General features: G+C 53.0%; 1 protein-coding gene across 2 annotated transcripts; it reads right to left on the reverse strand.

Annotated features, from left to right (window-relative positions):
- Positions 1-246: 246 nt before the first annotated feature.
- CAPNS1 (calpain small subunit 1) lies at positions 247-11,945 on the reverse strand. 2 transcript variants are annotated; one of them, XM_010368809.2, is made up of 11 exons: positions 11,348-11,945; positions 10,315-10,523; positions 9,225-9,258; positions 8,818-8,907; positions 8,594-8,651; positions 8,432-8,496; positions 5,777-5,845; positions 5,597-5,675; positions 5,339-5,455; positions 960-1,018; positions 247-784 (listed from the first exon to the last, which is right to left on the reverse strand). In XM_010368809.2, the coding sequence occupies exons 2-11, from the start codon at positions 10,509-10,511 to the stop codon at positions 758-760; spliced, it is 795 nt and encodes a 264-aa protein (XP_010367111.1). In that variant the 5' UTR covers positions 10,512-10,523; positions 11,348-11,945; the 3' UTR covers positions 247-757. The 2 variants fall into 2 exon arrangements, with proteins under 2 accessions (XP_010367111.1, XP_010367109.1); XM_010368807.2 differs by having other exon boundaries at positions 10,315-10,526.
- Positions 11,946-12,151: the final 206 nt, after the last annotated feature.

Below are 12,151 nucleotides of genomic sequence, written 5' to 3' on the forward strand. Positions count from 1 at the left end.
GGCCCAGGAGTGGTATTAAGACCTCCCTCTAGCCCGGACTCTGGAAGCAGAAGCAGAGATCACGGGGCCTTCTGGGTCCTGTCTCAGCCTCCACAGCTCAGGATGAGAAAAAAATGCAGATGAGAAGAAGACAAGGAGATCCACAGATCCAGCCCTGGGGATGAATCTACTACCTCCCCAATTCCCCAGGACCCAGAGCCCAAGCTCCTCCCTCCTCTCTCAGATCAGATCAGGAGGCAGATGGCATAGAGACGAGCAACTGGGGCGTGTTTATTTCCTCCTGGGCCTGGCAGTCTGGGAACAGAATATAGACAAAGGCACTGGGGCGCCTGGGTCTGGCACGGTCTGGAGCTTGGCCGCCTGGGTGGCAACTATGAAGGGTGTGCCAGGGGTGCAGGGACTGGAGTCATCCTCCCAGAACCGAGAGAGGGCCCTCGGGGCATGGAAGCATCACAAGTGCTAGGCTTGGCACAGATACAGGGGAGAGGTTACGGAGCGGGTGTGTGCAGGGCCTGGTGGGAGTGGGGAGACCCTTGGACAGAGCTTGTTAGAGTGTTCTAGAGCCAAGGGAAACTCCAGGCAGGCATATTGGGCCCTGGATGTTGAGAATCTGGGTAACAAGTGCTGGGAGAACAAAAGCTGTGGGTCAGCAGGCCCCACAAAGATGTGACTGCAGACAGGATGGGCCCTGGGAGAGACCCAGGCTCCAGGTGACTCCTATAGCGAGGCGGTGAGGGCATGGGTCTGGGGCTCCAGTTCAGGAATACATAGTCAGCTGCAGCCACTGGGGAGAGGAGGGTGGAGAGTGAGGACAGGGAACCCCAGAGCACCAGCCCCTCTGCCCTCACCCAGGGACTGCTGGCAAAATAGGAGGGAGGGGACTGCAGCTCAGAGCTGGTATGAATGGCCAAGGGGTGGGGTCCCCCCAGGCACCCATACCCCAAGATGGGGGTTCTTACCTCCTGGATGTTCACCTGGATTTGTCCAGTGCCATCTTTGTCAAGAGATTTGAAGGCACCTGGAGGAGGAGATGGGTAGGGAAGAAAGGAGACTGGTTTTTAGCATAATAACATTACACAAATATATGGGATGACAATAATAGCAGCTGGTACTTCACTGAGTATTTACTGTGTGCCCAGTTGTGGGGAAAAGAGAGATCAGACTATTACTGTGTCTATATAGAAAGAAGTAGACATAAGAGACTCCATTTTGTTCTGTATTTGAGATGCTGTTAATGTGTGACCCTACCCCCAACCCTGTCCTTGCAAGAGACATGTGCTGTGGTGACTCAAGGTTTAAAGGATTTTGGGCTGTGCAGGGTGTGCTTTGTTAAACAAGTGCCTGAAGGCAGCTTGCTGGTTAAAAGTCATCACCATTCTCTTAATCTCAAGTACCCAGGGAAACATACACTGTGGAAAGTCACAGGGACCTCTGCCTAGGAAAGCTAGGTATTGTCCAAGGTTTCTCCCCATGTGATGGTCTGAAATATGGCCTCGTGGGAAGGGAAAGACCTGATCGTCCCCCAGCCTGACACCCGTGAAGGGTCTGTGTTGAGGAGGACTAGTGTAAGAGGAAAGAAGGCCTCTTGGCAGTTGAGATAGAGGAAAGCATCTGTCTCCTGCCTGTCCCTGGGCAATGGAACATCTCGGTGTAAAACCCGATTGTATGTTCTATTTACTGTGAAAGGAGAAAACCACCTTAGGGCTGAAGGTGGGAGGTGCTAGTGGCAATGCTGCTCTTTATGCACTAAAAAGGCTTATGGAGATATTTACATATGCATATCAAGGCACAGCACTTTTCCTTAAACTTATGTCACAGAAATCTTTATTCATATGTCTCACTGCTGACCTTCTCCCTATATGATCATATTATCCTGCCACTTCCCTTTTTCTAAGATGGTAAAGATAATGATCAATAAATATTGAGGGAACTCAGAGACCGGTACCGCCTGTATGCTGAGCGCCGGTCCCCTGGGCCCACTTTTTCCTTCTCTATACTTTGTCTCTGTGTCTCATTTCTTTTCTCCAGTCTCTCACGAGAAACACCCACAGGTGTAGAGGGGCAGGCCACCCCTTCACCCAGCACAGTGTAAAGTGCTTTCCAGGTATTAGCTCATTTAATCCAACTCTGTGAGATAAGTGTCATTTTAAAATGAAGCACAGGCTGGGCATGGTGGTTCACACCTGTAATCCCAACACTTTGGAAGGTCGAGATGGGAGGATCACTTGAGCCCAGGAGTTCAAGACCAATCTGGGCAACAGACACCTCATCTGTTTTTTTAAAAAAAACTGAAAATTAAAAAAAGGAAAAGAAAAAAAAAAATGAGACAGAGAAGGGAGGGGCCATGCCCCAGGTCACACAGCAAGAAAGTGAAGAAATGAGGATTGGAATCCAAGCTGTTACCCTCCTCAATAATGGCCTCTCTGTACTGATATCACCTCTGCCCAGCCCCAGCCTCCTACTGACATCTATGCTCCATCCTCTCCAGTTCCAAGCCTAACAGGCTACTAGAGGGAGGCTCTGCACTCTCTACTTCCTGCCCCTAGAATCTTACAGGTAGGTCCCCACATCTGCCCTGAAACTTGACTCCATGTTCCCCACCCACAGGGAATCTAGACACAATGACTACACTATCACCGCTCAGTTACCACCACCCTCAGGTGTCCACACCCACAGCGTCCTGCACTCCCTGGCTGCCTTTTTTTTTTTTTTTTTTTTGAGACAGAGTCCCACTCTGTTGCCCAGGCTGGAGTACAGTGGCACAATCTTGGCTCACTGCAACCTCTGCCTCCCAGGTTCAAGTGATTCTCCTGCCTCAGCCTCCTGAGTAGCTGGGACTACAGGCGTGCACCACCACACCTAGCTAATGTTTTTGTACTTTTAGTAGAGACGGGGTTTCAGTATCTTGGCCAGGCTGGTCTCAAACTCCTGACATCAGGTTATCTGCCTGCCTTGGCCTCCCAAAGTGCTGGAATTACAGGAGTAAGCCATGATGTCCAGCCCTCATTTTTTTTTTTTTTGAGACAATGTCTCTGTGGCCCAGGCTGGAGTCCAGTGGCAAGATCATAGCTCACTGCAGCCTCACCCTCCCGGGCTCAAGTGATCCTCCCACCTCAGCCTCCCGAGCAACTGAGACCACAGGCATGTGCCACCACGCCCGGCTTTTTTTTTTTTTTTTTTTTTGTAGAGATGGGGTCCTACTATGTTGCCTGGGCTGGTCTCAAACGATCCTCCCAACTATCAGCCTTCTTGCTGGTAGATGCAGTGGCTATTTCCTGGCCCCTCTTATGTGACTTTTGGCCTCATCTCCCCTTACTGTCCACTTTCTTCACCTCCCTGCTATCTCACATACTTGCTTCTTTTCCTCTGTCACCCTTCATGCATTGTCCTCCCTGGGCTCTCTGGAGGCCATGGGATCTTTCTTTCTTTTTTTTTTTTTTTGACATGGAGTCTCGCTCTTGTCACCCAGGCTGGAGGCTGGAGTGCAATGGCATGATCTCTGCTCACTGCAACCTCCGCTTCCTGGGTTCCAAGCAATTCTCCTTCCCTAAGCCTCCTGAGTAGCTGGGATTACAGGCATGCCCCCACGCCCAGCTAATTTTTGTGTTCTTAGTAGATACGGGGTTTCGCCACGTTGGCCAGGCTGGTCTTGAACTCCTGACCTCAGGTGATACTCCTGCCTCAGCCTCCCAAAGTGCTGGGATTACAGGCGTGAGCCACTGCGCCCGGCCTGGAGGCCGAGGGATCTTTCTTTTTTTATTTTGAGATGGAGTCTCGCTCTGTCGCCCAGGCTGCAGTGCAGTGGTGCAATCTCGGCTCACTGCAAGCTCCACCTCCCAGGTTCACACCATTCTCCTGCCTCAGCCTCCCGAGTAGCTAGGACTATAGTTGCCCACCACCACACCCGGCTAATTTTTTGCATTTTTAGTAGAGATGGGGTTTCACCGTGTTAGCCAGGATGGTCTCGAACTCCTGACCTCATGATCCGCCCACCTCGGCCTCCCAAAGTGCTGGGATTATAGGCATGAGCCACTGTGCCTGGTAAGGTCAAGGGATCTTTCTAAAGCCAAATCTGACCCTGTCCCTCCCTCTGCCTAGAACCTGCAATGGCTCCCCAATGTCCCTGGTAGAGTCTGAGCACCCCCAAACTTCGCACCCACAATCCTGCATGACCTAATGATGCCCACTGCTCCTAACTTCTCTTACTTAGCTCAGATCTCAGACAGATCCAAGTTCAAATTCCGGCTTTGCAACTTCCTAGCTGGGTGACTATGAGCAAGAAATTTTGCTTCCTTGAACCCTAAGTTCTTCCTCCATAAAATAAGGACAGTAATTCCTACTTCTCAACCATGTCTTCAGCATTCAGTACACTAACACTCAGAAGGCCACATGCAATGGCTCATGCCTATAATAATACCAAGGCTTTAGGAGGCTGAGGTGGGAGGATTGCTGGAGCCCAGGAGTTCAAGACAAGCCTGGGCAACATAGCAAGACCCTGTCTCTACAAAAAATTTTAAAAAATTAGCCAGGCATGGCAGTGTGTGCCTGTACTCCCAGGTATTCGGTAAGCTGAGGCAGGAGGCCTGCTGGAGCCTAGGAGTTGAGGCTGCAGTGAGCTATGGTGGTGCCACTGCACTCCAGCCTGGGCAACAAGAGCAAGACTCTGTCAAAAAGGAGAAAAAAAAGAAAGAAGAGAGAAAGGAAAGGAGAGGAGAGGAGAGAAAGGAAGAGAAAGGAAGAAAAAGGAAGAGGAAGGCAGGAAGGCAGGCAGGCAGAAAGAAAAGAAAAGAAAAGAGAAAAGAAAGAAAAGAAAGCAAGCTAAAACTACCAGAAGCCCCATCTTCTTTCCCCTTCTAGGCCTTTGCACAGGCTGTTCCCTCAGCCTGCAACAGGATTCCCTACCTTCTCACTAAGTTCTGTCCTCATCCCTCAGGTCCCAATGTTCCCTCTCCAGTGAGCCCTCCCTGACCCCTTGGGCTGCATCAGGTACCTCCTGGATTGGATTTGCCCTCTAGGCTTCCCCAAGCACAGTCTGAGCACACTCTGCTCACTCTTTCCCTCACCAGAGCCCTAGACCCTCAGCCTGTGCTGCCCCCATCACAACCCATCACTCTGCGCTGAGCTTCCCCTCTCAGCCATCACCAGTCTGAACTGTCACTGTCTGGGGACTCGTCTCTCCTCCACTAGACTGTGCGCTCCATGAGGGCAGAAACTGGGGCTGATTCAGTCACCCCTGTGCCCCTAGCATCGCCCACCTCAACGTCAGGCTTAGAGGAGACTTTGGCCCATAGAGGTCATAGGAATCCCCACCCAGGAAGACAGCTGGGGCGTCACTCACGGAACATGGCGTCCAGCCTGACCAAGCAGCTAATGAAGTTGTCAAAATCCATGTTCCCACTTTCATCTGAGTAGCGTCGGATGATCATGTTATAGAGATGCTCATTCAGGTGGAACCCTAAGATGGATTTAGTCCTTCAGGTGTGGGGGCCACATGGCCCAACCCACTCCCACACCCAGGAGTCAGGCCGAGACCAGCTGAGTAAACGTTTTCTCACCCATCCCACTCCCAGCCCCACCATGTCCCTGCCAGCCATACCTGCCGCCTCAAAGGCCCCTGGGAGTTCACTACTGCAAATGGTCCCTGATCGGTCAGTGTCAAACTGTTTGTATATGGCCTGTAGGGACAAAGAGATCGAGTCCAAGTGAGCATTGTGGAGCATGGTATCTCCGTGGCTTGGGGGTCTGGGTGCCAGGGATTTCAGAGGTTGCTACACACCTGCCACCTTTTGATGTTGTTCCACAAGTACTTGAATTCCTCAAAGCCCAGCTTGCCTGTGGTGTCACTCTGGTGGGAGGGTGTTAAGAAGAGTGACAGCTACACCCAGATGCACGCATCACATGCACTGTGGACACGATGGTGATACAGCAAGCAGGGGAGCCAGAGCTGAAACTCCAGCTCCCGCTTGGTCCTAGTCATATCACCTGGTGTGCAGTTTTATTTTTCATTTTATCCATACATATCATCACTTATATTTCTAAATAAGGATTCTCTTTAAACATAACTAGGCAGGGCGCGGTGGCTCACGCCTGTAATCCCAGCACTTTGGGAAGCCAAGGTGGGTGGATCACAAGGTCAGGAGATTGAGACCATCCTGGCTAACACAGTGAAACCCCATCTCTACTAAAAATACAAAAAATTAGCCGGTCGAGATGGCAGGCGCCTGTAGTCCCAGCTACTCGGGAGGCTGAGGCAGGAGAATGGCATGAGCCCAGGAGGCGGAGCTTGCAGTGAGCTGAGATCACGCCACTGCACTCCAACCTGGGTAACAGAGCGAAACTCCGTCTCAAAAAAGGAACATAATCATGAGGAATTATATTCAACTACTCTAAAATACACATTCCTTGCCTGAAGAGTTGTTAATTGCTCATTCAGAAAATTCTTGATAGGCCAGGCGTGGTGGCTTCCGCCTGTAATCCCAGCACTTTGGGAGGCCGAAGCAGGTGGTTCACTTGAGGTCAGGAGTTCAAGACCAGCCTGGCCAACATGATGAAATCCCATCTCTACTAAAAATACAAAAATTGGCCAGGTGTAGTGGCACACACCTGTAATCCCAGCTATTTGGGAGGCTGAGGAAGGAGAACTGCTCAAACGTAGGAGGCAGAGCTTGCAGTGAGCCGAGATGGTACCACTGCACTTCAGCCTAGGAAACAGAGCGAGACTCTGTCTCAAAAAAAAAAAAAAAAAGAAAAGAAAATTATGGACAGTAACTCAATTTCATAAATGTTAGGACATGTGAAAAACAAGTGTGTGGCCAGGCATGGTGGTTCATGCCTGTAACCCCAGCACTTTGGGAAGCCAAGGCAGGTGGATCGCTGAGCTCAGGAACATCACTTTCTCACTAAATCTTTGGGACACCAGTTCTACCAGGACTATTTCCAGAGAAAGAAACATATTCAAAGCTGAAAACTCTACCCAATATCATAGTTAAGAGCTAATGTGTACAGAACACATACTATGCATTATGCACAGTGCTAAACCTTTTGCATGTAGCTCCAATTCAGTATCACCATTATCACTCATTTTACAGACAGAGAAACTGAGGCACAGAGAGGTTCAATAACCTGGTTAAGAGGTAGAGTTGGGATTGCTTCGCTCTATGCAATATGTCTGTGATTACATGACATGTTTATATGTGTGTGTCTGTACTGCCCTATGTGTTAAATGTGCATAAGGGCAGGCGCAGTGCCTCAAGCCTGTAATCCCAATACTTTGGGAGGCCAAGGCGGGAGGATTGCTTGAGGTCAGGAGTTTGAGACTTGCTGGGTCAATATAGTGAAAGTTTGTCTCCTTATAAACTATTTTTTAAAACAAAAATAAAGGCCGGGCGCAGTGGCTCATGCCTATAATCCCAGCACTTTGGGAGGCCGAGACGGGAGGATCACAAGGTCAGGAGATCGAGACCATCCTGGCTAACACGGTGAAACCCCGTCTCTACTAAAAAATACAAAAAATTAGCCAGGTGCGGTGGCGGGCGCCTGTAGTCCCAGCTACACAGGAGGCTGAGGCAGGAGAATGGCGTGAACCCGGGAGGCGGAGCTTGCAGTGAGCTGAGATCCAGCCACTGCACTCCAGCCTGGGCGATAGAGCAAGACTCCGTCTCAAAAAAAAAAAAAAAAAAAAAAAAAATGCATGTATCAAAGGTCAGCTGATGGCTGGCCCATATAGATATATGTGTTCCTGAGCACACTGCCTCATACACCTTCACGTATGTGGGTGTGCTCTTAGGTGTGTGTGTGTGTACATGTGCACGTGGCTGTTATAAATTTGGGTTCCCAAGCCCAAAAGACCTGAGTCCACAGACTGGAGTGCAGTGACGAAACCTCTGCTCACTGCAACCTCCACCTCCCAGATTTCAGCAATTCTCCTGCCTCAGCCTCCCAAGTAGCTGAGACTATAGCTGCACACCACCACGCCTGGCTAATTTTTGTATTTTTAATAGAGATGGGGTTTCACCATGTTGGCTAGGCTGGTCTCGAACTCCTGACCTCAGGTGATCTGCCCACCTCGGCCTCCCAAAGTGTTGGGATTACAGGCATGAGCCACCACGCCTGACCTTTATCTATAACTTGAGACAAACGACTGCTTCTTTCAGGAAACTGAGCCTCAGTTTCCTCATCTGTAAAATGGAGTATAATAATTATGCCTGTCCAACAGGGTGGTTGTGAAGGTTCAGTCACTTTATATAATTAAAGTGCCAGCTGTGACAGCTGGCATTGTTATGATTTACTGCCACATGTCTGTAGGTGAGTGTACTCTGATGAATGCATTTCCACATCTGTGGATATGAAGGCTACACATTGGCTTTCCAAACATACTCTCAAAAAACTCCCTGTGCACCCAGGGCCTCTCCCACACTGCTCCCAAGGATACATCCATCACCGCCACCATGCTGCGACACGTGTCAATGCCAAAACCATCAGTCTTCAGATCAGGGTCTGTGGGCAACAGATTGAAAGTCAGAGGCCAGAGGTCAAAGCCACTCCGGCCCCTCTGCCTCTAAACCTACCCTATTCCTTAAGCCCGGTCACTTACGTCGTGTCACAACCTTATTGAGAATGTTCATGAGTTCTGTGGCGCTGACCTCCATGTCCTGCAGGCGGAAGTTAGGGGCAGGTCAGGTGTGACTGAAGGGTCTGAGAATGTCATGGAGAATGGGAACACTGGGATTGTCACGGTCAAGGGTGTGTGTGAAAGGGCAGCCACAAGGGAAGGGATGGAAGGGTTAGGACGGGGTCAGGTAACCCCAGGTTACTTACATCTCCAGCCAGCTGGGCAAAGAGTCTCCGGAACTGCCGGACCTCCTCACTCTCGTTGGCCTCAATGTTGGAGTAATGTGTGCGTGGGGGCTGCAGAGGAAGGAGAGCTCAGAGCAGGGGGAGGGGAACCCGGACAGGACGGCTCCCCACACCCAGGCACCCTGGGTGGGAAAGTCAGAGTGGGCTGGGCAGCTTGATGAGAAAAAGAATGACAGGTGGTAGTGAATGGGTGCGCGTATGTGGGGCATGGCTAAGAGCCATGGCGAAGCTGCGGACATGGCACGGGAGGAACTGGCAGAGGAATTTCACAAGAAGGGGAGGACAGTAGGACTTCTCTACAGGAACAGGAATGGGACCTCGAAGAGGCCTTGGCAGGAGAAGGGGGTCTGGTTGCAGAGTGGGCTTACCGGGGGCTCCGGGTTGTATTGCGCAGCCGCCTCGCTGCGAAGAGATAAGGGGGAGGGGTTAGTGTCGGGGGCGGGGCCTCCAACGGGCAGCACTACAGAACCATCAGCCCCAACGCTCCAGACGTCAGCCGCTATCTTCCTTACTTGGTTGCTGTGCCCTTCATCTGTTCTTGTCCTCATCTGTCCCAATCCACACTGCCCTGGTCGTGCCCCTCTTCTCCCTTCCTCAGGCCAACCCCACCCTTCAGGAAACCCAGAGATCTGTCCCCTGGGAGGCTCCCTCCCTGGCAGGCACACCTACCCAGTGGCAGATTCCAGTCATCTCGGCCACCCTCAACCTAAAAATCCCACACAGAATCAAAAACCCCCGCCCCTTGGAGGGCTCACTTCATAGAGGCTCTGCCCCAGCTTCCCAAGGTCTTATCCTCCTTAGGTGCCATCTGCCCAAGACTCTACTCCAAGGCCCCCTTCCTAAATACCTGTCTTCCCAACATCCTACCCCAGCCCCTTCAAGGGATCACTGCTCAGTGGCCATGACTAATTAGGCCAACCTGCCCTACCCCTACCAGGGCATTTTTCTCCATTAATCCAGCCAGTTCCCAGCAAGCCCAGCCCATTCTAGGTCATTTCCCCTATCCCTATAGGTCTTGCTTTCTCCTGGGCTCACCTCCTCATTAATCCACCTAAAACCTCTGACCACACTCGTAAGTCAAGCCCCGACCGTAAAATGTCACTCAGACGCATTGGCTCCGCCCCTTTAACGTTCATCTCCAGGTTAGCCAATGCAGGCTGGGCCCAAACCCATCAGCCCCACCCTCCAAAACTCCACATCGGTCCCCTCAGGACCACATTGTCCTGGTCCCACACAATCAGACTACTCCCATATCAAGCCCCGCCCCCAAGGACTGATCCGCCTCATTGGGGTCCACCCCCTTATAGCAGGACTCTCAAACTAGGCCACCCTGGCCTAATTCAGGTACCCAGGTTAGTCTCCAGGTTTATCCTATTCTATTATTGTTAGACCACGCCCCTCTGAGACACCTCCCATTCACATTCCCAGGCCCCGCCCCTCCGATAGTCGCCGCCTTACCTGATGGCGCTGATGACTCCGCCTAGGATGCGCATGGCAGTTCCACCACCACCGCCGCCGCCTCCGCCTCCACCACCGCCGCCGCCGCCGCCGGCCCCGCTGATCAGGCCTCCAAGCACATTCCCCAGGCCCCCACCCAGGCCCCCCCCTCCTCCGCCGCCGCCGCCGCCCTTCAAGAACGAGTTAACCAGGAACATGGCTGCGACTCCCTGCTGGGAGGAAAAAAGGGGGCCAGTGGGTACTTCGCCCCTGAGCCCACACCCTCCCCTCAAACACGCATTTCCGGCAGCTGGACGTGGAGGAGGGATCTGAGGCCTCCGGGTGGGGGTCTGAGTTTGCGAGGGCGGGTTGTCCTCGCAAGGTTTGCAACCTCCTCGGGTCTAAAAGGCACCCGTGGGCTTGAGGGAGCCTGGACTGGGTGCACGCGTTAAGCGGAGGGTGTAGGTCTGGTGGGGGTTCTCTTGGTGGGGACCCCAAGTTGGCGTCAGGCGTGCCCGACGTGTCTGGGCGCTAGATGTGAGATCCAGAGCCCAGACTGAATGTAAAGGTCCTTGGCGGGTCATGGGCGCGGAGCAAACATTCACCGCCTAAAGGGCCCCAGGGCGGGGTTTAGGAAATCCTAGATGTGGGCTTGAGAATTCAGGTATTCCTAGCGGCAGGATTCCAGTGTCACCTCTGGCTCTGTGGGCTCGGGTCTAAGATCGTGGCTGTGAACCCTGGGTTCCCGGATAATGGGGTCCCTTGCTGGAACTGGGGGCACAGATCTACGATCGCGGTTCAAGACACCCCAAGGAAGAATTCACAGAGTATCTCTGAAACCTATGGGCCTGTATTTTGGATCATGAGACAGAGGGTGGAGAAGTACGGGACGTCCCCGGGACGGCATAAAAGGGGGTCGAACAGGTCTGAGGGTTCGAATCTAAGACCGTGGATCTGGGGGGCTCCTGAGGCCGAGACTTCACGGTTCGCCAGGTTTGGGGGCCGCCAAAGCCGGAATTGCGGGGTGCGGAGGGGGTACGGGCTGGGCGCTTACCACTGCACGCGTCTGGAGGTCTGGGAGTCCGTTCCGCTGCCGCTCCCGGGCCTCCCGCAGCGTCCGGCTCTGGAAGGCAGGGCCGGTGACTCAGGCCGCAACTCTCGGGTCTGGCACTGCACCGCGGCCCTGCTGTCTCCCGCGCGGTCCTAGAGCCGAAGCGGACATTGCGCATGCGCGTCCCACACCGCCCTGCTAGCGGGACCCGGATCTGGGCCCCGCCCTACACGTTTCCAGCGCCGGCGGTCTTAACCCCGCCCTGACTCGGTAGGCTGGGGTCTTCCCGACACCCCTCAGGTCTGGGTGGAGGCGCCCGGGGACGAGTACTCGGAGGATACCCACACCCCCCAGTGTCGTAGTGTGATAGCCCCTAGGGCCTGCCAATATCCTTCCAGGGTGGCGGTTTTCGGTCCGCTCACTAAGGGACTCCGCACGGGCCCTTTCCAGGTGTTGTCGCGACAAACACCTCCTGGAGGCCTGGAGTATGCTTTGGCTCACACGCAGGAGGACAATCGCCCGTGTCTGTAGCGAGGACTGAGGCTGGACTGCCTTTCCCAGTGCCTGCAGCAGCCCGGATGGCAGTCAAACCGCAGGCAGCGCCGGCCCCGCCTCCCAGGCGAACTTTGCCACGCCCCCGCCCCGTCAGGGGCCACCAGAATCATTCCTTCCTGGATTGGCCCAAAGGGTGTCCTCAGTAGGCTAGTCTCTAAGGAAGGCCCCAGACACAGGAAGATTCCTTTGGCGGCGGCCGGGTTTCTTTATTTACTTTAAAAATGTTGTTTTTACGTAATAGAGATGGAGGTC

Source organism: Rhinopithecus roxellana, chromosome 12 (genome assembly GCF_007565055.1).
Source record: "Rhinopithecus roxellana isolate Shanxi Qingling chromosome 12, ASM756505v1, whole genome shotgun sequence".
Taxonomy (NCBI): domain Eukaryota; kingdom Metazoa; phylum Chordata; class Mammalia; order Primates; family Cercopithecidae; genus Rhinopithecus; species Rhinopithecus roxellana.

What these genes read in the sequence shown, in the direction of transcription:
- CAPNS1 (XM_010368809.2), bottom strand. Translation starts at nt 10,511, where the DNA reads ATGTTCCTGGTTAACTCGTTCTTGAAGGGCGGCGGCGGCGGCGGAGGA. An exon ending in AATACAACCCGGAGCCCCCG is followed by an intron (nt 8,908 to 9,224) that starts GTAAGCCCACTC and finishes CTTCCTCTGCAG; the next exon opens with CCCCCACGCACACATTACTC. An exon ending in CAGGCTGGACGCCATGTTCC is followed by an intron (nt 1,019 to 5,338) that starts GTGAGTGACGCC and finishes CTCCTCCTCCAG; the next exon opens with GTGCCTTCAAATCTCTTGAC.